Here is a 27,953-nt window from a genome sequence, read left to right on the forward strand (position 1 = left end):
TATGAGTACACTGGGTGCTTTTCAGTAGTACTTGAACCGACAATGACCAATCGAGCTCAATTAACTTAAAGTGTTTTTCTCGCCGTAACTTGCACAGTAGCTGTTGTTAGCCTTAGTTGATTGCGACGATAGCCCATCGTGACCTAAACGCACATTATCATTCGGTAATATGTTTCCACTGTAACTAACACTGTTAGCTATTATTTGTTCCCACCTTTTCCAATGAAAAAACAACAACAATCAAACCCTCAAGCTATCGTTGGTTGCGGTCTATATAGCTGCACCTACCTGGGAGCTCTCGCTGCCGATCCAAAAATGAACGTCGTACTTCAGGTCTGCTGAGCCACCCTCGGTGTACGTCTGAAATAAAAAAAATTCACTACCTATGCCGCTCATGTTTTGTGTGATGAGGTATTTGTCCTAAAAAATAAAGGCACATGGCCTTAATAATCTCACTCATTAAAGTCACGATGATTTTGACAAGTCGATATAATAAGGTATGTATATAATAAGTTGCTGAGCGTAATGTCACACCTACGAAATCGGATCACAGTTGAGCCTCGCTTTGATATAACGGGGCTGAATGCATGTACATTAAGAGTTCCAGATTTGTATAAATCTATTTAGCTGAGCTCGATTGCATTCAAAGCCGAAGGCTTTTTTAAACTCTCTCGAGTCCGTTTCCTGGTACCAGAACAGGTACTTGGTGGCTTAGGGAAATCTAAAGAACGCTCCCAAAGATAGGATCGAACCCATGACCTCCCGGTCGCTGGGCGGACACCATATCCACCACGATCCCGGCAACCTTCTCCGTGACAACAATTTACGCTCGTGCAATAAGCCCCGCCTTTGCACAGCTTGGCTCATTTACATAATTAGCAATATCTTCTCTGTACTATCAGCAATGTTAATGTATAACCTCACTGTCGGGATGTCAAGAAAATATCACAGGAACATCATTTAATGAAACCGTCATGTGACGTTGTCACGTGAACAACTGAAGTTAAGGATAATGATAGGTGACGTTATTATGTGAGCTACTTACGTTGACGATTTTAATAGGTAACGTTATCACGAGAATCACTGATTGAGGTATATAATAGATAACATTATCACGTGAACCGTTCACGTTTACGATTATAATAGGTGACGTTATCACGTGAATTACTTACGTTAAGGATTATGATAGGTGACGATATCATGTGAACCACTTACGTTGACGAATATTATAGTTGACGATATCACGTGAACCACTTACGTTGACGATTATTATACTTTACGATATCACGTGAACCACTTACGTTAAGGATTATGATAGGTGACGTTATCACGTGAACCACTTACGTTGACGATTATAATAGGTGACGTAATCAAGTGAACCACTTACGTTGAGGATCATAATAGGTGACGTTATCACGTGAACCACTTACGTTGACAATAACAATAGGTGACGTTATCACGAAAACCACACACGTTGACGATTGTAATAGGTTACGTTATCACGTGAACCACTTACGTTCAGGATGATGTAGGAGTCGCCGTTGTAGAACTTGCCGTAATCCTCCTTAGGCCATTCTGTCACGATGAATTTCTAAACAAAATACAAGACTTCTACATCAGAGCTGAACGACATGTATTACAAATGGATTTCATTTAAGTCAGAAAATTATTATCATTTTAATACTACGTTAAAATTGTCGTTGTGCCTATTCAGAACTCATTCATAAAACATATCTTCGAGTATAGACATGTTCGGTGCCCATTGTTTGGACCGCTTATAAAGATAATTCTACTCTTTGATGAAACATAGGCAAGTACAAGGCAAATGTTTAATCTTTGTAAACTCATGGCCGGATGGAAAAAACGTTTTTTGAAACTTATGCATGGTTATTTTTTATTAGCATTGCATTGAACAAATACAATTTATTTCAAACGGCTAAATCAAGCCTTTCCAACCGTTATGTTAGCAATAACCTTTGCAAACAAACGTTCGGTAATATATACATGACGCCAACTGTAACCACCACTCTGGGCATTGTGTCACACCGGTCTTACTGACCTGTGTGAATGCGCGCTAAGCATTGTGGGAAACGGACTTTTTTCCATCATGGCGTTGGTAAACATAATAAACACGGAAGTGAAAAATGGTAATTAATTATTATCAAAAACAGGCCCCATCAAACCGGGCCAGCTGTAATATATACATGGATGCAGTTTGTGCTTCAAAAGGAGCCACTTTTCATGTCAGTCTATTGTTTGTAAGAATCACTAAACACGTAACTTAGACTAACTAAACACGTTTTTAGACTGTATCTTCGAAATAGTAAATAAATCAAAATCTTAAATAAATATTTATAATTAAATACCTGCTGAAATTTGAGAACGTAAACGATTTAAAATAAACGCTGTGAACATTACAAGGAATCTTACATGTAGGCCTCATGTGTGAGAGGATTAATCAGGGATAAAATAAATGGAGTTCAAAGGATCTAACATTTTGAGGAGGACGTCATGGTATCTCGGACATTTGGCACTTTCATATATTTATTTAGTAGATACTGAAAATGCTGAATGTGCTTATTGCAACATCAAAGACGAGCAGGTGAGATTTTTACAGCTTTATTTTTCTTGACATAATGTTGTATGTTTTCCATTTAATTTATATGGTGCTCTAGTCTTATTTATAAGACGCGCAAAGAATTTAGAGATACTTTTTATATGGGCTAAATTCTTTGCTTTAAATATTACCCATATAAAAAGTAGCTTAATATTTAAGAGCGTCAAAAATTTGGACTAATGGCGCTCAATTTTAGCTCGGCTGTTTTTGGGGAAAACCCTAGGTATTGTCATAGACAGCTCGTCGTCAGACGTCCGCGTCATGCTAAAACCTTTACATCGGCTCTAAAATCAAAGTGCTTCCACCTATAACATTGAAACCTCACATGTATATGCACCTTGATGATTTCTACACACCACACCCATTTTGGGGTCACTCGGTCAAAGGTCAAGGTCACTAACCTCTAAAAATTCTTTTAATAAATTTCATTTATTCAAAACTGCACCGCAGCCTAGCTTGGCACCCATAATGTGATGCTCTTGTTTATATATAATTTGAAAAATGTATTAATAAACAGAATAGTTGATGCATGTATAAATAAAAAGATACAGCCATGAACAGTGTGTTTTAATTTTTAATAAATATGCTTTGATTGCGTATATGCAAAACAATGAAGTCCATATATTGTTAACTGATTTTTAAAATGTTGAATGTCACACATTACGTACCAGTCCGTTTATGTAATGACACTTTATGTACCACTATCTGACACTTTATGTACCATATTTATAATATATAGAGATAACTAATTTAATATGAATGTGTGTTATTGATGAAATGTATTTTGTGTGATAGTATTTATGAATTTAGACTTATACTTATAGATCTATATTGGCCATAGATTTTATGTTTTGTCAGATTGTCTTAGTGTCACTGAGTGTCTTAGTTTAATTTATTAGCCCAAGTACATGTAGTACTTAATAAATGATTTATTAGTCTTACCTGAAATTGAAGTAAATTATAACTAGAAATGGCGCGGCAGAGGCCGACGCGTATCCCCACGCCGAATGTTTGACCTAGGTGTGCCCCAGGGTTGGTAATGGGGCCATGCATAGCTGAGATTGACCGTATTGTCATAAGAGAAGTTCATCATCAATTAGAAGTGAATTGGTGTAGAAATGAAGAAGTTATAGTAAAAGGCAATTTTGGGTGGGTGTGACATATGTGGGCAGGGCGCCCCAGGGTTGGTAATTGTGCCATGCATAGTTGAGATTGACCGTATTGTCATAAGAGAAGTTCAGTATCAATTTGAAGTGAATCGGTGTAGAAATGAAGAAATTATTGTAAAAGGCAATTTTGGGCGGGTGTGGTCTATGTGGGCGGGGCCCCAGGGTTGGTAATGGGGCCATGCATAGTTGAGATTGACCGTATTGTCATAAGAGAGGTTCAGTATCAATTTGAAGTGAATCGGTGTAGAAATGAAGAAATTATAGTAAAAGGCAATTTTGGGTGGGTGTGGTCTATGTGGGCAGGGCGCCCCAGGGTTGGTAATGGGGCCATGCATAGTTGAGATTGACTATATTGTCATAAGAGAAGTTCAATATCAATTTGAAGTGAATCGGTGTAGAAATGAAGAAATTATAGTAAAGGCAATTTTGGGTGGGTGTGGTCTATGTGGGCGGGGCCCCAGGGTTGGTTATGGGGCCATGCATAGTTGAGATTGACCCTAATGTCATAAGGGAAGTTCAGTATCAATTTGAAGTGAATCCGTGTAGAAATAAAAAAGTTAAAGTAAATGGAATTTTTTGGTGGGTGTGGCCTATGTGGGCGGGCGCCCCAGGGTTGGGATTGGGGCCATGCATAGTTGAGATTGACCCTAATGTCATAACAAAAGTTCAGTATCAATTTGAAGTGAATCCGTGTAGAAATGAAAAAATTATAGTAAATGGAAATTTTTGGTGGGTGTGGCCTATGTGGGCGGGGCGCCCCAGGGTTGGGAATGGGGCCATGCATGGTTGAGATTGACCGTATTGTCATAAGAGAGGTCCAGTATCAATTTGAAGTGAATCGGTGTAGAAATAAAGAAGTAAATGTAAAATAACCTAAAAAAATGAGTGATAATTTCTGACGCGGCCCCACCCCAACCGCTATAACTTTTGACCCAGGGGTCAGATCAAAATTCCAAATAGTGCAGGGTCGCACATATGCTCATAGCTACCATGTGTGTAAGTTTCAAGGTTCTAGTGCTTTTAGTGTAGGAGGAGATAGTGGCCAGGACGGACGGACGGACAGACGGACGGACGGACGGCGGAGATAACCACAATATCCCCACCTTTTTTTCAAAAAGCGTGGGGATAAAAATTCGTTTGTCTCTTATCTTATCCTTACTAAGGATTATAAAGTCTAAAATGTTTGTATTATATTGTATAATTGAAATGTGATACTTTGAAGAGAAGAGAGAATGACCTTAATGTTCAAACTGTAAAAAAATCAAATAATTTCCTTCTTTAGACTTTAATCATGTTTAGAGAATGACCTTAATTCATTAGGACTGCTATGAATGTATGGACAATAACACCTATATTTTATGTAGGTGGTACGTAAAGTTTCAAAGTACCGGTAGTACATAAAAGGTCTGGTACATGTACATAAGGTGTTACACCCTATAATGTTCATGGTATCAGTGTTTCAATATAGTAGTGTTTCTTATTATGTATTGCTTAGGTTGTTTTGTTTCAAATTTAAAATTTGCATTTATTTTAAAGCATTTTCAGTCATTTTGTGAATTCCATGTTTTTTGTAATAAGGTGAATTATGTTGTACATGGCGTCAAATATTAATTCATGGTCGCTATGGTGCAGAGAATGATGTCCGCTGGACGTGGGTTCGATCAATACTCTGGGAGTTCTCATTATCGTCTCCATGGACAACAAGTTCTGGTGTACCAAGTAGTAGTAGTAGTGGTGGTAGTAGTAGTGGTGGTGGTTGTGGTGGTGGTGGTGGTAGTAGTAGTAGTTGTAGTAGTAGTAGTAGTAGTAGTAGTAGTAGTAGTAGTAGTAGTAGTAGTAGTAGAAGACTAGTAGTAGTAGAAGAAAGATCAGTAGTAGTACCGGTAGTCGTAGTTGTTGTTCTTGTTGTAGTAGTAGATAATTAATTAATTAGTCGTAGTAGTAGTAGTAAGAGTTGTAATGGTTGTGTTTGTATTTGTATTGAATTCTGATAATACAACACAATGATGCTGCTGCCAACGATGATGATGATGAATATGATAATGCTGCTGCTGATTTTGATGATGATTATATGATGGGACTTTGGTATTATAAAATTTGTGAGGTTCAAACACAAAACCTGTTGGATATTAAAACTTCTCATTTTATGACAAAGGAGCTAGATTGTAGAGTAAAAAATAAGTATAAAATTCCCTAATAGGAAAGCTACCATTAAAGGACCATGACTTGTGGGCCTCATCAAAAGCAATGCATGAAACATTTATATCTCTTTCAAATGCACTCAATATTGAGTTTAGTGCTTACATTACCCCCCCCCCACCCCACAATAAATTTATAATGGTTTGGTAAAAGTATAATCTTGATTTATTATCAAAATGATTATTTTGCTTATGTAATCTTATGTAATTAACTTTTTATATGAAGCAGCTTGTTTGTTGTTTTCTTTGGATTAATCATTCATTTTTTTTGTTAAACTGTTTAAGGAGTGCATGTAAATCATTAGTAAGTGCATGTTGGTGTACTACAGGAATACTAGAGGAATACATGGGATATTATCAAAATCTTACACATGTTGTTTTTAATATAATTAAATAGGATCAATTGATGAATTAATTCAGTTTGAGTCAACTTGGGCTGGGTTGTAGAACTATAGTTATTTGTTGTTTTTAATCCAATTAAATAGGGTACTATGTAACTGTCAAAGAAAATATGCATTCATACGCATATAAGCCATGTTTTGGATGTCACTGATATTTTCAATTTTACTAGAACCAAATTAAGACTAATTAAAACAGAATTGGACTTTCCTTGCAAAGTATTTATTATTAATAATATAATAAGCTAATGTAATCAAAACACATTGATATTTTAATAATTTAAGTCAATGATATTAAAAATATTTAAATTTGCCCCAAAAAACTAGGTCAGGTAGATAGGAAGGATTTTTTTTGGAAAACCAGCAGTGTTGTCAGTGACAGTGTAAAATATTTGTAAAGCTTCTTCTGAGTTTGAACTTCAGTTTTACATTTTATGACCTGCAACATATTCTATGCTACTTTATTTTACTATGGTAAGTCATTAAAGTGTTATTTATTGTTCAACTATATAATGTGCTAATCTCATATAATGAATTACTACCCCATTTAAAGACGACACCTAATCTAAATTCATTAATACAATAGTTATTATTGTTTTATTGTAACATACTATTCCACTAAAAAATGACCATCATAGAACATCAATGCTGTGCGATTACTAAAATTTTCATTGATCTCAATTATTTAAAGAAAAAAATCTATCAGGCACTTATAAAAAAATATATAATTAGGGTGTCAAAATTTAACAAACTGAACAAGTCAATTTGAACTTCTCTTGCAATGCAAATGGAGCCACTTGAAATACCAAATTGTTCCCATACTAGTCGGCAATATAGCTATGACATTGTGTCTATTCATAACATGCATCAGACACACCTTCTGAAACTTTTTAAGCGGTTTTGAAAACGCTATTTCATTGCAAACTTTCGTCAATAAAGGATACATGTTGTTATACAACCGAAAGTGAAAGCACAGTTTAAAAAAAATGAATAAAGAGCGAAATTGTTGAAAACTTACGAAAATTTTAATTGATACTAACATAAGACCGTAAGACTGAACAAAATTATACTTAGGTAACTTTTAAATCATAACATGAAAGTTTACTTATAAAGCAAATTCTTCATTCATCCGCGGACTTCTTTGTGTCGTAGTCATAAATGCCTCCAAATGGAGGTGCGTGATGCGTCTAAGTATAGAGGTGATAATAACGTAGTGACGTCACCATCTATGTATAGAATGCCACTCTGGGTGCACAGACGTTGTCATAAAAGAAATCCTCTGTCTTACGGAGCATTCCGGAGATAGACGATATATCACGATCGTGTACTCACGTGTACTTACAACTATCCTCCAGATTTGAAGACCCGGCTGGACGCCTGCGTTCTTCCACGCTGGCTCTCCCAGGGCGGCCGCCTCTAAAACAGGATGGACAGAAAAATACGCACGTGATACTACAATTGACGTTGAATGTAAGTAAATCAACTGCAGTTTCTTGTTCAATATGGATTGCGTAACAAGAGGGCCAAGATGGCCCTAGTTCGCTCGCCTGAGAGGAGTCGGTTCATTCAATCTTTACCAAATGTCAAACTTAACCTAGATATTGTCCAGACAAACATCCTGGTCAAGTTTCATCATTATTTCATCTGCGAGTCATGATCAATGTACCTATGGAGTTTCATGATCCTAGGCGTAAGCATTCTTGAGTTATCATCCGCAAACCATTTTTCTAAGTTGAGTCACCGTGACCTTGACAGCCATTGTGTGAATACGTTTTTTGGCACAGTGACCTTGACCTTTGCCTTGTGACTTGATAATCAATAGGGGTCATCTGCGAGTCATGATCAATATACCTATTAAGTTTCATGAACCTAGGCATAAACGTTCTTGAGTTATCATCCAGAAACCATTTTACTATACCAGGTCACCGTCACCTTGACCTTTGAGCTAGTGACCCGAAAATCAATAGGGGTGATCTGCGAGTCATGATCATTGTACCTATGAAGTTTCATGATCCTAGGCATAAGCGTTCTTGAGTTATCATCCAGAAACCATTTTACTATTTCAGGTCACCGTGACCTTGACCTTTGACCTAGTGACCTGAAAATCTATAGGGGTCATCTTCGAGTCATGATCAATGTACCTATGAAGTTTCATGATCCTAGGCATAAGCATTTTTTAGTTATTATCTGGAAACCATTTTACTATTTCGGGTCACCGTGACCTTGGCCTTTGACATAGTGACCTGAAAATCAATAGGGGTCATCTGCGAGTCATGATCAATGTACCCATGAAGTTTCATGATCCTAGGCTTAAGCGTTCTTGAGTTATCATCCGGAAACCATTTTACTATTTCGGGTCATCGTGACCTTGACCTTTGACCTAGTGACCTGAAAATCAATAGGGGTCATCTGCGAGTCATTATCAATGTATCTATGAAGTTTCATGATCCTAGGCATAAGCGTTCTTGAGTTATCATCCGGAAACCATTTTACTATTTCGGGTCATCGTGACCTTGACCTTTGACCTAGTGACCTGAAAATCAATAGGGGTCATCTGCGAGTCATGATCAATGTACCTATGAAGTTTCATGATCCTTGGCATAAGCGCTCTTGAGTTATCATCCGGAAACCATCTGGTGGACGGACAGACCGACATGAGCAAAACAATATACCCCCTCCTCTTCGAAAGGGGGGGGGGCATAATGAGAAAACTGCCCCCCTCCCAGAAGCCATGTTATTCAACTGACCGGAACCATTTTTGAACTCAACTCTCGTATCAAGGAAACAAATGTTCTGGGCCAAAAATGTGACTTCTACTGTGTTCACATGTTTTCACTATATACATATAAAGAAAAATGCCCCGCCCACTGGCGGCCATGTTTTTTCACCGATCCCCACCATTTTCAAACTCGTCCGAGGTATCAATAAAACCAATGTTTTGACAAACTTTCATGATGATTGAGCAAACATTGTGATTTCTAAAGTGTTTACAAGGTTTCTCGACAGCCAAAATGCCCCGCCCATTGGCGGCTATGTTTTTTTCACCGATCTCGACCATTTTCGAACTCGTCCGACACATCAATTGAACCAATGTTTTGACAAACTTTCATGATGATTGGGCAAAAATTGTGACTTCTAGAGTGTTAAGAAGGTTTCTCTATAGTCAGATTAAGAAAACTGCCCCGCCCACTGGCGGCCATGTTTTTCAACGGATCGGAACCACTTTTGAACTCAACCAAGATATTATTGAGACAAACATTTTGACAAAGTTACATGAAGATTGGCATGAAATGTGACTTCTACAGTGTTTACAAGGTTTTTCTTTTTTTTTTGACCTAGTGACCTAGTTTTTGACCAAGCACAACCAGTTTCGAACACGGCCGAGATTTCATTGGGACAAAGCTTCTGACCAAGTTTCATGAAGATGGGACAAGAAATGTGGCCTCTAGAGTGTTTACGAGCAAATGTTTACGGACGGACGGACGGACATACGACGGATAAAGACCGATCAGAAAAGCTCACCTGAGCAATCAGGTGAGCTAATAAATAAGCACGTGGCTCCACCCGTATCTACAGTGCTCCAGCTAGGATTGAAAAGGGCATGGGGGCTTTTTTGTCAAAAGGGCGCTTTCAAGCGCGCAGTATTTTGTCACAAGGGCACTTTCGAGCGCGCGGTTACTATACAGAATGCTCCCTGTTGGATATTCAATTTTATATTATAATAATTGTTAGAGTATATTATTCCCATTATTATAAAACCATGCAAATAAAATGTCTACAATCAGTAATAAATAAATATCAATGTTATACGATATTAAGAATTATAATGTGTCTCATAATTTTTTTTGAGAATTAAAAGGGCAGAGCGCGGCCTCGGTAGGGCAGGGCGGGGCTTCGGAAGGACGTGTCGGGCGCCCTTCCATTTAGGCCTAGCAGGAGCACTGCAAAAGTATATTCGACCTTGAGTGATTGAAAAGAAACTGTTGTATAGTTCAAGTTACGGTAATTTTTACCTTTACCCCCCCCCCCCCCCCCCCCCCCCCCCCCCCCCCCCGCTCCCACCGCACACACGCAATGAGTCGAGGTTATGATATAAGGTATCAATATATCAAGCAAACGAAATCCAATCTGATCCTGAAAGCCCAGCAACAAATCAACCAACGGCGAACCTACGTCTCATAAAACGATACTTAATGGACTCATCACATGTACGTGCTACTCAAACTACCAGGAATAATCGTCCAATGCAAACGGCCAGTCAATTAACTCCTTTGCATGCTGGGATATTTGTCGTCTGCTAAAATGTTGTTTGATGAATTTCTAGAATTAGCATTTTCTTCCATTTTTTTTCCAAAGAATACTATCAGAATATCAAATATGTTGGATCCTGATGAGACGCCACGTTCTGTGGCGTCTCATCTGGATCCAAACTGTTTGCAAAAGCCTTCACAATTCGCTTCCAGCACTTAAAGAGTTCATGAAACCACTTTCAAGCCAACACGGTTAATACCGCGTCAAAATGAGTGTGGGCAATTTGACTGTCTGGGTTCCATCACGTTCATATTCCTTTACATTCACAGGTGATGTCTACGGTGTAATTACTGCCAATATCAAAATAATAAAGTTAGCAAAAATATGTTAGAATTACGTTAACGAAGAAAACCCACTGAAACAGATATGCATCATTGAACGCAAAATCATTTGTACCGTACATTGATTGGTTTCCTATATCAACTGCTATGTTACCCGATTAGATTCTTTTGTTTCATCTCGAAATATTGCTTTTGTTACACTGCGTTGCATCTGCGCCAAATGTAAAGAAATTGAATTACGATAAATATCAAGACGTCTGGATATTTCGAAGACTTTACGAAATTGTCCGAGGTTATCGAATACTTATAATAACACAATTCAGCAACATGGGTCATAGTTTGTAAGAAGACGTACTCACTTTTCACCTGGCGCTCGAGGTCGCTGCCGAACAGCGCCATGTTCGAGTCCTTCCAGTTGTACTGTTTTGCTTTCCTCAGGCCTGAATTAAGAAGCAGATGACGTGTGACTCAAATACATGTTGAGTCTCTTTTTGTGAAAACGGGACTTAATGCATGTGCGTAGTGTCGTCCGAGATAAGCCCGTGTAGGCCGCACAGGCTTATCTGGGAAGACACTAAAACACATACATTAAGCGCAGTTTTCACAAAACGAGGCTTCATAAACATGTAAAACAGTCCTTCGTTGCGTGAGCGTTAAGGTGGGTTCCTACTGCCGATCCGATCAACTCGATCATCCCGATCACCGAAGTTTCCCGACCAAACCCGACCAAGCTCGACTAAAAATGGTATAAACGACTTTTTCTCGACCTCTTGTCGATAACACACGACCCCTACACGACTCATTCACGACGTCCACTCAACCATCTTTCCGATTGCCGCTCGATCATCTCGACCTATACGCGAGCCCTTTACGATCTCAGCTCGACCAAGTGGACCTCAGCTCGATCGCCACCAGATCTTCACACGACCAGATCGTGATGGTCGTACTACAGTCGTACAAAGCGATCTAAAATAACTCGGGTAGAGGTCGAGCGGATCGGGTACAGAGCTCGTGTTTGGTCGAATAGCAATCGGGAAGTGATCGTGAACGGTCGAGTAGCCGTCGGGTAGCACTCTAGTAAATATGCACATCAAATCGAATAGAGGTCGAGTGAATCGTGTTGCGATCTACAATAACTCGGGTAGAGGTCGAGCGGATCGGGTACAGATCGTGTAAAAGATGTCAATCCGATCGACACACGATTGCTTCACGATCAACTCGATCTTCTACTCGACTAATACACGACCACTTCCCGAGCGCTTCTCGATCCATTTCCTACTCGACCGCTACTCGATATTTTTGACTTGTCATAAAATATCGGGTAGGAAGACCGACCAATGCCGACCAACCCGACCGCCCCGACCACTAATACCGACCGAACCAGACCAGTACCCGACCGCTTGGTCGGGCTTGATCGAGTTGATCTGATCGGCAGTGGTAACCCAGCTTTATGTGAGGTATTAAAATGTTAAAAACTAAACCGTGACTTGACTTTTAATGGACAGAAGGAAGCACGGTTCAATTTAATTTGAATAGCTTTTAAAGTCTGTGGCATAAAGGTATTATAGTTAAAGCGTAATAACATAACAACAGTAATATGTCGCAATTGGTGCTATATAAAACTATACCTGAACAAGACTATTTCATTAATTACTGATCAGCCAAATCAATTAGTGTGGATAAAAGACACACGTTAGCCTTCGTATAAGTACCATCATGTGCATATTGCGAAACACTAATATTAGTGTACTTGGTAAAACAAATCATTAATGGGTACTGCCTGTGTTAATAAGAACGCTGGCATGGCTCGTAACGTACCTGGCATGTTGGCAGCTGAAATGAGACAACAACACTATACGTATACTAAGTTCATATTAGTTCACTTCAACGGAAATAAAGAATGTGTCCGTTAAATCTTTATACTTAGATAAAAAAAAAACACAAAAAACACACAACGGTATTAAGATTATATAAATGGATCTAAACCTGCGTAGAGCCGCTGATCTGCATTTGTTTTTCTCTTGGCATGTTATATTCGACGTCGAGATGTCGAAACCCGATTTTAACCGGTACATTGCAGAAAAGGTTTAAAATGCTTTTGAATTATGATAAAAACAACAACAACAACAACAACAAACAACAAAAAGTGCTTATGATACGTATAATTGTTGTTTGTTTACAAACGAAGTCGTGACAATGAAACACAATAAAAATTATGCAACCGAATGTTGTTAAGACGGGTATGCTCTGCACTGACAAAGGCAACGAATGTATTGCTTGAATGTAAGCAAAACTCATAATCACATGTACACGAGCCGTAATAAAGAACATTTTTAACAAAATATGTAACATCAGGGGTAATTCTGCACAGACCAACGTGTTCATGATTTGCCAAAATATGTAACATCAGGGGTAATTTGCCAAATGAAAAACTGGGAACGATCTTGTAGACATGAGTCATGCGGTTCACCTTGAACCAGACGGCGCTACTGAACATATTGCTCATATACGCAGTTTTCCACGGTGAGTAACACTATCTTTGAAGAAAGCAGGCGATTGAGAGGTTTCTTCCAAACATTAACCCCATGGATCAATTTTTTGGGGAAAGCTGTACCGGAACGTCGATTACACGGGGATACAAGTACATATTTCCTTGTGGGTTATTTTAATTACTACAGCAAATGTTGTTTAGTAGGAAAGCAAAGATCAAAGATCGGCATAAACAGAGCTAGGTACCAATACGCTGGAACTAAATGGGATGTTTCTTTACGTTTACAAAATACACATATCCATACAAACCAGAATATCACATTTACTTACTGTAATGCCTAATTAATAACTTGTAAGATGCTTTTCATCCTATGATTTATTAAAGGGACATTTTAACAGATTTTGGCATGTATTGAAGTTTGTCATTTGATGCTTTATATTGATAAATGTAAACATTGGATCTTAAAAGCTCCAGAAAAAAAACAAGAATAAAATTAAAGAAAGAAAAAAAGTAATACTCAACTGGGCTCGAACCACTGACCCCTGGAGTAAAAGTCTACCACTTAGACCACTCGGCCATCAGTGCTCATACATTAAATGATGTATTTTATACTTTATATAAGCAATCCTCGTAGTATCACACAATATAACGACAACAACAGAACTCTCCAAATTATTCAATCGTTTCGCGTTGCAACGCTTTATAGTTTTTAGGTTTTTAATTCGTCAAAAGATGTATATAATTGATATTGTAGAGCATGGTAAATCATCAGCATTACTGTTTCCTCACAAATATCATAATATCATAAATATAACTTCCAGGAAAATGTGTTAGTAGGCTAGCCATAGGCTCGCTTATTTACACAATTCTCGAACTCGTGTTATTAAATATGGCATGAAATGGCAAGTCGTGTCAGATTTTATATGTACGATAACTGATCAAACCCCCAGAACAATAACACGAGTTCTTTTGCGGAATCATATTGCTTTTTTTGACCAAAATCCCCAGGCTGTAAAAGTGATAAAAGTCATTAAAACAGATATTTACCATGGAAACGAGTGTACGGAAGTAATAGCGAACGCATTGAGGTACACATACGTTTACACTTCAAACAAAAGCAGACGTTAACAGTCAACAGTTGCTCGTCTGGCTTGTATTGCGGAGCTTTTTGAAGGTAACACGTATAAGCAAAACGGCCATTTTATATAACAATACTATTTTCAGCGAATTTGGTTTCATGTTAAGGGATTTATTCATAGTATACTTTTCCCAAATAATGTGATCATGTTATGAAAATGAAACATACATCTATATTATAAAGTTTTTAAGCAGTTGAAACTTATGTAAAGGAATCACAAACTATTGGAATCAGATTTCACCGTAATTTGTGTATACTATGTGATGATTTGAAAATAACGGAATAGTATTCACTGTTATCACAAAGGATACGTCTGTGTTACATAAACATAGATTTAGACACGGAGCGCATATTGATCGTATCTAGAGTCCGTGATTTAGACTAAAATAAATTTGCATTATAGACGCAAGCCAATATGAACATAAATATGTTGCAATTACCGTTGCTGTAAAATACCTTATATCAAATAAAAGACTTCACCCAAACCATCAAGTACATTCAAAATATTTTCAGCGTTACGTAACGTGTGCGGTGCATGTTTAAATGGTTAAACGATATGAGCCCTGTTCTGAGAAAACTGGGCTTAATGCATGTGCGTAAAGTGTCAACCTTTATTAGCCTGTGCAGTCCACCTTCCACCTAAACTTGATATTCGGTAAGGGGCTTCCTTGAAACTTAAATTACCATAAAATCGGAAAGTACGACACTTTACGCACATGCATTATGCCCAGTTTTCTCAGAACGCGACTCATATGTTTTTTTATTTGCAGCCTTGCACTACACAGGTCGATGTAGAACAACGTATTATTACATAGCACAGCACAAGTATAATATATATTTATGGAAAAACAAACACTTATACATTTAACTGGAACAGACATTATTCCCATGGTGTTGCAACAGCCAGTCGGTACACCGGTAGAAACAGCGGTCTTAACATATTAAATGATCTATCTGCGAAAAAGCATCTTAATAACACACATTTGCGTCTAATAAATGACAAAACAGACAAGAACTATGCTACTTACATTCTCGGCGGGCAGGATGAAGATGTTCGACGTCCACTCCGATTGACACTGATGCGTCTGACGCTACTTCCGGGTATCCTTGTAAGGCACGTGACCTCGGGGTCAGGTATGTCTGCGTCCAATCGTATCAATGCACTTTGTGTTCACCTGATTCTTTGCAGAATGAGGAATACTTGGATGTTCTGAGCATGCGAAACGGGATAAATGGTAGGGGAGGCAACTTCATTGGGTGTGCCATTATAGTCATATTCGAGTAATCTCCCTGACCGTTCTTGTAGTCGGAAATGGAAATTACGGAGGCATGGTTTTACTGAACACAATTTATTACATAAAACCGTCTACATGTATTTATATTTTGATTGGCAATTTTGAGTTGGCAAGTTCGCATTAGCTGATGGTTCATTATGTGTGTATTTTTAAATAAATTGTACTTGTTGTGTCATTGATAGAGCTACATTATGTAACTGCACGTGCGTCTCTTGGCGTATTTATTGCCGTGAAACAGCAATAACGCTGCGAGGGTTAAAGTTGCTCGTCGATTTACTGCACATGGAATAGTATGGCTCTAAAATACTAGGCACATTTCCCATTCATCTCATCTTCGCCTGTGGTCCCTTCTGGGACATGGCCGCCGACCAGCGGCTCTCCTGCTGCCTACACGTCTTACCCATCTGTTTGACCTCTGCATCGAAGTCTCGACACAAGGGATGTCTGTGTGGCCCTCTTTTCCTCTTCCATAGGGGTTCCAAGCAAGAGATTGCCTTGTCGTGTTGAATGCAGGCTTGCGAAGGGTGGGACCTAACCGTCGAAAACGTTTCTGAATTTCTCACCGGACATTTAATATTGACCGTACAAAGTTGGTTTTTAGTTGGTCGCGTTAGCAGCCGACTACAATTTACAGAGCATTAGCTACGCTAAGGAATGTAACTCATTATGCTAGGAACGATTACCGCTGCCTGTCTGCACTGCAGACGACGAATGCTTAGGAGCATCTGCTATACCACTGCAGTGGGTGTATTTACTAGCTTGTAAGTCGACATTGGCCAGTCTAGTGTTTATCATTGAAATCTGTACATTTTGGCTGCATTCAGGGAAACGGGGCTCAATGCATGTCAAATAAGATTCGCCCGTGCACACTGATTAGCCTGTGCAATGCGCACAAGCTAATCAAGGACAACAGCGAACAACTTCAGTTCCTTCAGCGCTTTGATTAAAATAATGGAAAGTGCTGGACACGATCGATCAATCTAGAAATTTGTTGTATCATCGTCATTGTTTGGCTTTGTTTCTAATATGCGCTTGTGAGTATGAAAATAAAGTTAACAATCATGCACGATTTAACGTTAGTTACGCCTTGTGGCAAGTTTAAAAGTATTTTTTCAACAAGATGTTAAACACGATTTTAGTTTTTATACTAAATCATATTAAGTACAGCGTTCAGGTTCAAACAACAATTAACGTCAAATGAAGATTTTGCACGTACACCTAAAATCTGTTTTTGTTTCCTGGAGAAACATGACCATTGTTTCCCTTACAACAAACGTAAATCGTGTGTTTCCCACGTAATTTGTTTTTAATGGCGCTACTCTTTGTTATTAGTGTGAGTGGAAATATGTGGCTTTTTTGACGTTACATGTAAACATGTTTACTAGTATAAAAAAGATGTGTTTGTCAAGAAACACATTGCCCCCTAATGCGCCGCTTTTTTTCACCTTTGACCTTGAAGGATTACCTTGACCTTGACCATTCCACCACTCAAAATCTGCAGCTCCATGAGATACACATGCATGCCAAATATGAAGTTGCCATGTTGAATATTTAAAAAGTTATTGCAAAACTTTACTGTACAGTATAGTTTTGGGACAGAATTTTTATGCCCTTTGACCTTGAGTGATGACCTTGACCTTTCACCACTCAAAATGTGCAGCTCCATGAGATACACATGCATTCCAAATGTCAAATTGCTATGTTCAATATTTCAAAAGTTATTGCAAAACTTTTCTGTACAGTAAAGTTTTGGGACAGAATGACAGACAGAAAAAAGAAAGACAGGCCAAAAACAATATACCCCCGATATATCGATCCGGGGGCATAAAAATACTGTAACACAGTTTGGGCTGGTTTTGGTGAACAGTTCACACACCGTTAGTTACTATTTACTAACAACTAAATCACCAGTGCTATGTGCTCACAACGTTTATGTAAAGCTTTTTGTGGTTTATATGAAAAAAACGTGATTTAGACGCGAGAATTTACGGTTTTCAAACGTTGAAAATATAAGTGAAAAATATAGATAATTTGCATCGAAATACGTCAAAATGGCATTGTTTTTTACGTTTTGGCGTTATAATCTATGCGTTATTCTCCAGTGTATGTCCAGTGAATGTAGATAAGCGATGGAAAATTCATTTTCTTATTTTTAAAAATGTTTGTCTTTGGTAGAATATCTTTTCTTTTTTTTTAACTCTGACATTTCAAAAATAATATATGACTTTTCCATCGCTTATCTACATTCACTGGACATACACTAGAAAGCCTATTTAATCATACAAAATAAAAGCATACAAGTCTATCCAAACTTTAGTAAATAGAACTGTCTACAACAATCAGACGAGGGACACAACAATGACGTTGGAAACAACGAGGGAGGAAACTACAGAACAGACATTGAGTCGTGTTCTGCGAAAACTGGTTATTATGCATGTGCGTAAAGTGTCGTCCCAGATTAGCCTCTGCAGCGCGCACAGGCTAATCAGGGACGACACTTTCCGCTTTTATGACATTTTTCGTTAAAATGAAGTCTCTTCTTAGCAAAAATCCAATTTTGGCCGAAAGTGTCGTCCCTGATTAGCCTGTGTGGACTGCAAGTCTAATCTGGGACGATACTTTACGCACATGCATAATGCCCAGTTTTCTCAGAACGCGACTACATGATTCCATGCGCCAATTTCTGCTACATATGAGGTATATTAGTGTGCTTACAATTACTAGAAATACCTGAATCTACACAAATTGGCAAGAATCTACATTTAACATTAAACAAGGGCTGTTTGTAAAACATGCATGCCCCCCATATGGGCTGTCCGTTGTAGTGGCAACCATCGTGTGAATACGTTTTTTGTCACTGTGACCTTGACCTTTGACCTAGTGACCTGAAAATCAATAGGGGTCATCTGCGAGTCACGATCAATGTACCTATGAAGTGTCATGATCCTAGGCAAAAGCGTTCTTGAGTTATCATACGAAAATCATTTTACTATTTCGGGTCACCGTGACCTTGACCTTTGACCTTGTGAACTCAAAATCAATAGGGGTCATCTGCAAGTCATGATCAATCTACCTATGAAGTTTCATGATCCTAGGCATATGCGTTCTTGAGTTATCATCCGAAAACCATTTTACTATTTCGGGTCACCGTGACCTTGACCTTTGACCTAGTGACCTCAAAATCAATAGGGGTCATCTGCGAGTCTTGATCAATCTACCCATGAAGTTTCATGATCCTAGGCGTATGCATTCTTGAGTTATCATCCGGAAACCATTTTACTATTTCGGGTCACCGTGACCTTGACCTTTGACCTAGTGACCTCAAAATCAATAGGGGTCATCTGCGAGTCATGATCAATCTACCCATGAAGTTTCATGATCCTAGGCGTATGCATTCTTGAGTTATCATCCGGAAACCATTTTACTATTTCGGGTCACCGTGACCTTGACCTTTGACCTAGTGACCTCAAAATCAATAGGGGTCATCTGCAAGTCATGATCAATCTACCCATGAAGTTTCATGATCCTAGGCGTATGTGTTCTTGAGTTATCATCCGGAAACCATTTTACTATTTCGGGTCACCGTGACCTTGACCTTTGACCTAGTGACCTCAAAATCAATAGGGGTCATCTGCGAGTCATGATCAATCTACCCATGAAGTTTCATGATCCTAGGCGTATGCGTTCTTGAGTTATCATCCGGAAACCATTTTACTATTTCGGGTCACCGTGACCTTTGACCTAGTGACCTCAAAATCAATAGGGGTCATCTGCGAGTCATGATCAATCTACCTATGAAGTTTCATGATCCTAGGCGTAAGCGTTCTTGAGTTATCATCCGGAAACCACCTGGTGGACGGACCGACCGACCGACATGAGCAAAGCAATATACCCCCTCTTCTTCGAAGGGGGGCATAATTATATGTATAAACAATTATCCAAATTCACTATGCAACATAATAGTTAATCAGTGTAATGAAGATTTTGACATAATTCATCAATAATGTATATTGCAATTTTAGATGTATATTTATGTTCTAATTCTGTGTTTGATGCATATAACAAATTGTTTAAACATTATTTCTATACTGTTTCGACTATTTATGGTAGACTTTGGGGGGCCACTAGCATAGTTCACATTTGCTCTAAATTCACAGCTCTAAGAAGACATTTGTTACATCATAATTAAACTACAGAGTATGTTCTTTCAGTATTTATTGCAGTTCACATAACACACATGTTTATATGTTCACACATGCGTTCTCATTTTACTGATATCACAACTAAAATATTGTTATCAACTTCAGGATGATAAAACCCTGATAATAATTAGAGTAAAGAGTAAACTGAGCATGTCTGTAAAAATTTTCGTAAATTTTTTAAACATAAAAAGATATTTGGATGACACTAAATGCACATGTGGCTTAAACAAAAAATTGCTGCTATGTTCTGTTAGATGAAATGCCCAAATGACTGTAACTTAATAGTAGACCATATAATCATACACAGATGTTAATACTGATTGAAATGCACAATGCAGTCCTTGCATTATTGAAATTGATATATTATACTTAATAAAAGATATGTAATCAAAATATACCTAATATTATTGTAAGGGTACACCAGTCACGATGAAATACAGATCACGTAATCATTTCAGATTGCAGTGTTAATGTGAAAATGCAAAACGTTGTAATAAATATAGTTACTGGTACATATATGACTGTTTTTTGTCATTTTGAGGTCTGATAAGCAGAATTTCTATAACCACATGTAGGGCATTTGTCAGTTAAAATTGTTTAATTGTTATGACCGAGTGATAGTGTTTGGATGATCGTGACCCAGATTCTAACTTAGCCTAGATAATGTCATGATGAATATATTGACGAAGCTTTATTAAAAGTGTGTTATAAATCTGGCCAGTAGAGTGATAACAAGGTTTTCCTAAGATTTCACCTTGAGACTGTTTTTGGATGCAGATGACCTGTTTCAAATTTGGCTAAGATACATTGTATTACGACAGTACAGGATAAACCTGCTGACCAAGTTTCATCACAATGGAGGCATACATGTGGCTTCTAGCAGGGTAACAAGCTTGTGTTTCAAAAATGTGACCTATCAACCTGCTTTTATTCTCATGTGATCCAAATTCAAACTTGATATTGTGAAGATACATCTTGGCAAAGTGTCATCCTGACTGGAATAAACACGTGATAATGCACTACACATGAAAAATGATGCCGCAATTGGCCATAGGCTGACCACAATAGTTTACTGTGAGCACTTTGTGCTAAAGTAAGATAAAAAGATTAGTATAGTGCTCCATATCGTATGAAAATCAAACATATATCTTCTGACAAGAACCTCACATACTACCAGATTATGGTGTAAACAATGTACTTAATATAGAAAATCATATCTTCCCCTGTACTTAGTATGTGTTATAGTTATATATTTTGATCCTATATTATTTATTAACAGGAATCGCAATTTATTTTCACAATACAACATACATTTACAAAATCCAAACTTCACATTGCATTTAATACACCTAACCAAGTGAGCACAGGAAAGGAAAATAAAATAAAAACTATTTTCCAGAGGGCAGGGGGTGGATGCCATGAACAAAACTTATTAAGTTACACATTTTATTTCCTTGCTGTATTGTAGATGTTTCAAGGAAATCTTAACAACATAATTATTAATTTTAACTGTAATAATATAGCATAACAATAAATACTTTTTTTTTACCTTATTGTCCACGCCTTTATTAGTTTCAAGAAAACTTAACATAATATTATTTTTACTTAAATGTTAGCACACATAAGTAAGAAGCAATTACACTCTACCTTGCCAACAAAGTCTATTTTATCTTAAAATATAATTATATTGCCATTATTTCAAAAGCACATATTTGCATAAAAAACTATAAGCACAACCATAAATTAAAAATTTATAAATGTTTTAAATTTAAAATAGCAAAATCAATCCTATCTATCTATTGATTGTACGGATATTACAACAAGTACTGTCTTAACATTTATATTGGATACATAATATCAAGCATGGTCAAACAAAATTGAAGTTTGATTCACATTTCTGAGTGAAGGAACACTAGCAGTGTTATAAAGCTTTAAATCTGACCCGAGGTAGATGTGTTTTCACCACAATGTTTTCTGTAATGAAAATGTGTTTGGCTTCAAATGTTAATAAAAGAACAGTATAAAGATATGATATTATAGTAAAAAATACAAGTAGTTTACAAATCAGACATGGAACCTGCCAGAATATGCTAATGTGTATAAGCACAGTACACATTTTATTGTCTCAACAAATTATGGGTCATAAAAAAATAGTACATAACAATTCATGAAGTTGCATGAAAATCTGTTTCCATATTTTAATAGTGTGGTTGAACTGGACATCACAACTTTGAACCATTTACCCCTAAGATACCAATCAGAAATCAAATTAAAGTAATTCCTTAATAGATTCAAGTTTTAAATGCTTCATTTCCAACCCAATGGTACTGATGGGCAGCAAACAGAATTAAAACCTGATTTCAATTTTGGGTGATAACTTGCAATAATAATTAAACTTTATTACATTTGTTTATCACATCACAGTTTAATTAATTAGTTTTTATTATCTAGTAACACCATTGGAATCTTGTAAATGTATCATAGACCACATTTGTAAATGATTTCTTTCACAATTCTTCAATTTACTTAACAATATTTCAAGCTTGTTTGGATTTCAATTTTGTGTTTCTAGCACTAGGCTTAAAAATAATAACACACTGGATTTACACTGTAACTAGATTTACTGCATCAAAAACATTCAATTATTGATTTTGGGGGGTAAAATTATCTTAACTCATATTGAAGTTTTTTTTACATTTATCTGGCAGAAATACTTTGAAGCCTCAAAGATTGACAGCTTTAAGTAAAATAATAAAACCTAAATGAATACATTCCAACATTACTTATGGAATATTCCTTAGCCTTCATTTTACATGATCCATTTTACATTATTTATGTGAATGGTAACAAACCATCATTACCTTAATTTTAATTAAAAAAAATGACTCAAAATTTTATTTTATAGTTTTAAGCCTATTTCAAAGATTTTTCTTCAACTGTGGCTAAATACAAGTTGCATGTCAATGACTTGGATGAATCCTATAGTTCAGTTAAACTTGCCATTAGTCAATACCTACCTATTATAATATACTGACTCAAATCCATTTGAATCGCAATTTAAACCCTATTTTACGACAAGTTAATGTTTCTCTTTTTGAGATAAAAGACTTAACAATTAAAAAAAAAACTTCAATGAAAAAAAGGATAGTTTTACAGTATACCTAGTGTGTCAATTCATAAATCAAATGTTAAATTGAGTAAAAAACTTCAAAAACATTGAGTAATTTTATTTATCAATAAAACAATACATACACATGTATGTATGTGTATACATGTTAACAGAATTTGTAAAAACACTATACAAATTGAGAATTCAAATGCATCTAAAATGAATCTTGTACAATATGACATGAATGAACAAAACTCTCAAAAACCCAATACCGTAAGCAAGAATTATTTTGTACAATATTTCAATGGGTCTTTTATGTGGGAAAGCACTTGATAAATACAGATTTTACAAATATGATAACAAAAAGCCAATATATCATTTATACAATTGCTGAATAAAATGCATGTATGCCAATCTGTAAAAAAATATGTTTTGGTAGTTTTATGAAATATTTTGTTGGACATGTTTCTTTTTAATTTTCTTTTGAACATTTGCTTACAAAAATATTTACTTTACAATCAAAAAGGTAGGACATTTAGAAAACTAACTTGAATCAGTACGATAAAACAAACATAAAACCAAAATAAACACTTCAAAATAAAGGTATAAAACTTAAAATTGGTTAAAATATTCGATAACAGTCTCGAACAAGTATAATGTTGTGGTAGATTATGTAATAAAATTTCAAATAAAATGTAACAAAGCACAAGAGTAATGGACACAAAGCAATGTCAACAAACATGCTAGTTGAAATAGTGACCATCTATATCATATCAAAAACAGTGATTTCACAAAATCAGTATCATATATACTGTTAAGTTTTCAGATGGTATCAATAAATAAACATTAAAATTCATTTAGATTTTTTTTCTAAAGAAGATAAGCTTGCTCACTGCTCTTTGACTATACAAAACAAAAATTCTTCAATCCAGAAATTTAAACAAGAGGGCCATGACATCCCTTAAGTGCTCACCTTAGTTCACAAACACCAATTAAGAGGGTCATGACATCCCTTCAGTGCTCACCTTAGTTCACAAACACCAATTAGGAAGGCCATGACATCCCTTTAGTGCTCAATTTAGTTCACAAACACCAATTAGGAGGGCCATGACATCCCTTCAGTGCTCACCTTAGTTCACAAACACCAATTAGAGGGGCCATGACATCCCTTCAGTGCTCACCTTAGTTCACAAACACCAATTGTTGAAGACTTAACCTGATGATTCAGTTTTTGACCCAGTTGGCCCAGATTCAAACAGGACTTTCATATTGTCAGGACAAACATTCTGACCAAGTTTTATCAATATTGATTATAAAATCGGCCTCTAGAGTGGTAACAAGGTGTTTTTTCATGCTTTGACCTTGTGACCTAGTGTTTGGATGAGCATGACCTAGAATCAAACCTACTCCGGAAAATATCCAGATAAACATTATGATGTAGCCTCAAGAGAGGTAACAAGTGTTTTTTCAAAGATTTGACCTGGTGACCTAGTGTTTTGTTTTCATGCATATGACCCAAATTGGAACTCGGCTGATATATTGTCAAGATTAAAATTCTGACCAAGTTTCATCAAGATCAATTAATAAATGTGGCATCTAGAGTGGCAACATTTTTTCAGAAGAATTGACCTGGTGACCTGTTTAGACACACTTAACAGAGAATCGAACTCTGACTTCATATCGTCCAGATAAACATTCTCACAAATTTCATTAAGACTGGATACAAATGTTTACTCTAGAGTTGTAACATGCTAAAAGTTGATGAAGCACGACGCTGGACATACGTTAATCACAATAGTTTACTTGAAATCCTTCTGTTAATCTGCGAAAAAATAATTAAACTTCAAAGAAAAAATACTATGAAAGAACTGTAATAAGTAAAGAAATAGTAACTAAATGTAGTAAGACTTATCAATCAATATATTAATGACTTCACCATCTTGTAAACTTGAATAATGGGTAACAATGAAAGCATTTATTACTAATGACTCAAGCATTTTTTACAAAGCATTCTTATCACACAAGCTTTACGCACAAATATAAGTCAGGTTTTCCCAGTGCGCCGCTCTAATTCAGATACCAGTATATAGAGGATATTTGTTCATGTCAGTGTAAGATCATTTGTTATTTCATGAGTGATCATAGAAAATATACATGAACTCATTTTCTGTTTTTTTTATGCCACTTTTTCAAGAAAATAATTAACAGCTGTTTCCCTTTTGCTGAAGATACCCTTTCTTCCGTGGCGTGCCTCAAAACAGGAAACAACATGTGACTCGCTCTGAGCAAACAAAGCTTAATGCATAAAGTAAATCTTGATATGATAATCTAAAAATAGAAAAAGTAGTACTGAAAATGTGTTTATTTTCACTGCTGTTATTCCACTGCAGAAATGTCATATTTTATCATTAGGTATCAAAGAAATAATAATCATATTATGACACAGTTCGATTAAAGCAGCATTTGCATTGATTAAACAAAATATCAACTTCAAAGCTTCAATTTCTTAACAACTATCTGCATCTATAAACGAGATCCCATCTGTGTCCTTGGTACAATGATATCTCATTCACACACTTAACACAAGTGTCACCACAACATCACGTAAAAGGCTACAAATCACAATCATCAGGCAAGCATTTTTCATGGTTGCCCGAGAGCTGAGTATATGTTTCAATGTAGTACACATCAAAAACCTCTGAATAGTGCCTGGATCACCACCATCAGAACCGTCTAGGGCTGTCACGATTCACCGGTATACCGGTATATCGCGGTGCATGTCGTGAAAAAAATCGCACCGCGGTACGGCGTTGCCGCACCGGTTTTTTTTAAATATTATTATATTAGCACAGATATAAATACATTACATAATTATTTTGATATAGATATCGTTTTAAAAAATGTAGAAGCGGTTCAAAAGGGCTAAATAAATAATCCGTTAATATCCAGGTCAAGCAAGCGCTTCCACTTGTAGATGTTTAACTTTCACGTTTAAAATACGGCGATGTATGGGTCCGTACCTTTTTTGGAATTAGGGACAGATTTCCTTTGCAAATAAGTTCATAATTATCCAAAAGATGTTTATTCTATTTCTTATTTTCTTTCTTTAGTATATCGATCGTTCAAAGCATGGCACTTCCGAATCATGTTATCTTAAGATTCTGAATAAGTCGAGGAAGAGTCAGAACGCTACGGATTTTCAATACTGGGCCCGCTGACTCCGCATTTTGAACATGCTCTTGAAGCGTTCGATTTACACAGATCGTAGTCACAGCTATTGTAAACAACATGGCGGACATTTTAGAAAAAGACGCGAACAACAACATTATAACAATGACTACTTCTATCAAGTTTATTACAGTTTCTTTTACAGTTTGTAGTCATACTATGATACCAGTGTTTTCTGATTATTGTGTTTAATAAAGTTTGTAAAACTTGTTATTCTGCTGTTTTCTTCACAGATACATATTCTGTAAAATATCGCGGTACGTACCGCGATACAGTGTTGCCGTACCACGATATACCGCGGTACGCTCACGGCGTATCGTGACAGCCCTAGAACCGTCTGTGTACATGTAAAAGATGATCTCTCCACACAACTAGTTCTGACACCAGGCCAAATGCAAAATACAAAATGATTGTTCAATCAATTTTTTTGGGGGGAAATTTTTCATACAGAAATCGATTATTAACTTGACTTCAACTGTGAAGAAAGGTGTGTTTCACGCTCAATCTGGTCTTAATAAAATAATTAGCCTATTTTAAGAACCATTCTATGTTAAGAACCATCTATTTATAGAAACAACAGATCAAGGCTAAACCTGTATCAGGCAGGGGCAAGTAACTATTTTTCCACATCAAAAATCTCTTTTGGCAGGGGAGGGTACTCTTCAATGACTGGATCTTTCTGCATTTTTAATGCATTTAGCATGCTGGAGTGCTTCTGGTTGATCTGCCTGAACACGGGCATGATGCCGAGCAGACTGACAAACTTGTTCTCATAGTCTTCATGGTTTTTACGCATTTCAAAGAAGAGCGACTGCAGGAAGAGTGTGTGAAGCTTCTCTATGGCTACAACATTTTCTAGTCCTTCCCGTTCTGAAGTAAAAGGAGAACATTTTATATTGCAATAAATTCCACAATAACAAGTTATTGCTCTATCTAAGCCTTAATGAAAGGGCGCAGCTGACCAAAAGTCGCACTCTGTCCCCTCAGACCCAGCAATGGCCTTTTTTTTTATATGATCACATTATTGTACAGCAATCAATAAATTATCTAGATTACACATTTAAACTAGTTTAAACAAGCAAATTCGTTGAATTGATATCACCCGCCAATTTGCTTCTGGACACAAAAGTGTTATATTTGACACTCAAAAAAGAAATTTTTCAAGATAAAAAGGGCCATAACTCCGTTATTAACAGATGGTGTATAATGCCATTTGGCCTGCATCATTCTCTTATCCATATATATACTCATACCAAGTTTCAATGAAATCTGCCAAAGCACTTCTAAGATATAGCTCCAGACGGACGGATAGACGGACGGACAGAAAGACAGACGGACGGACAATGTCAAAACAATATCACTCCGCCTATGGCGGGGGATAATAATTATGGGAAACATGCTTTGCATGAAACTCTCACAAATTATTAACAAGGGCTGTTTGTAAAAGATGCATGCCCCCCATATGGGCTCTAAGGTGTAGTGACAGCCATTTTGTAAATATGTTTTTTGTCACTGT

The 27,953-nt window shown here is 36.8% G+C and overlaps 2 protein-coding genes and 1 long non-coding RNA gene across 9 annotated transcripts in view; all 3 read right to left on the reverse strand.

Annotated features, from left to right (window-relative positions):
- Positions 1–15,800, reverse strand: part of LOC127880929 (gelsolin-like protein 2) — a 31,033-nt gene extending 15,233 nt beyond the window's left edge. Inside the window, exons 1-6 of the mRNA XM_052428448.1 lie at positions 15,632–15,800; positions 12,793–12,807; positions 11,334–11,414; positions 7,725–7,798; positions 1,517–1,591; positions 289–360 (exon numbers count right to left, since the gene is read on the reverse strand). Coding sequence (XP_052284408.1) covers positions 289–360; positions 1,517–1,591; positions 7,725–7,798; positions 11,334–11,414; positions 12,793–12,799 — 309 coding nt within the window. The 5' untranslated portion in view covers positions 12,800–12,807; positions 15,632–15,800. The remainder of the gene's footprint in view (positions 1–288; positions 361–1,516; positions 1,592–7,724; positions 7,799–11,333; positions 11,415–12,792; positions 12,808–15,631) is intronic.
- Positions 15,801–23,312: 7,512 nt separating this feature from the next.
- LOC127880937 (uncharacterized) lies at positions 23,313–25,938 on the reverse strand. Its single transcript, XR_008049813.1, has 2 exons — positions 24,391–25,938; positions 23,313–24,338 (listed from the first exon to the last, which is right to left on the reverse strand). It is a non-coding gene; the product is annotated as an uncharacterized LOC127880937 (long non-coding RNA).
- A 308-nt stretch (positions 25,939–26,246) lies between these two features.
- LOC127880874 (nuclear hormone receptor E75-like) overlaps positions 26,247–27,953 on the reverse strand; it is a 107,412-nt gene continuing 105,705 nt past the window's right edge. For all 7 annotated transcript variants that reach the window (XM_052428350.1, XM_052428370.1, XM_052428363.1 and 4 more), the window contains one exon: positions 26,247–27,307. In XM_052428350.1, coding sequence (XP_052284310.1) covers positions 27,054–27,307 — 254 coding nt within the window. In that variant the 3' untranslated portion in view covers positions 26,247–27,053. The remainder of the gene's footprint in view (positions 27,308–27,953) is intronic.

This window comes from Dreissena polymorpha, chromosome 1 (genome assembly GCF_020536995.1).
Source record: "Dreissena polymorpha isolate Duluth1 chromosome 1, UMN_Dpol_1.0, whole genome shotgun sequence".
NCBI lineage: Eukaryota > Metazoa > Mollusca > Bivalvia > Myida > Dreissenidae > Dreissena > Dreissena polymorpha.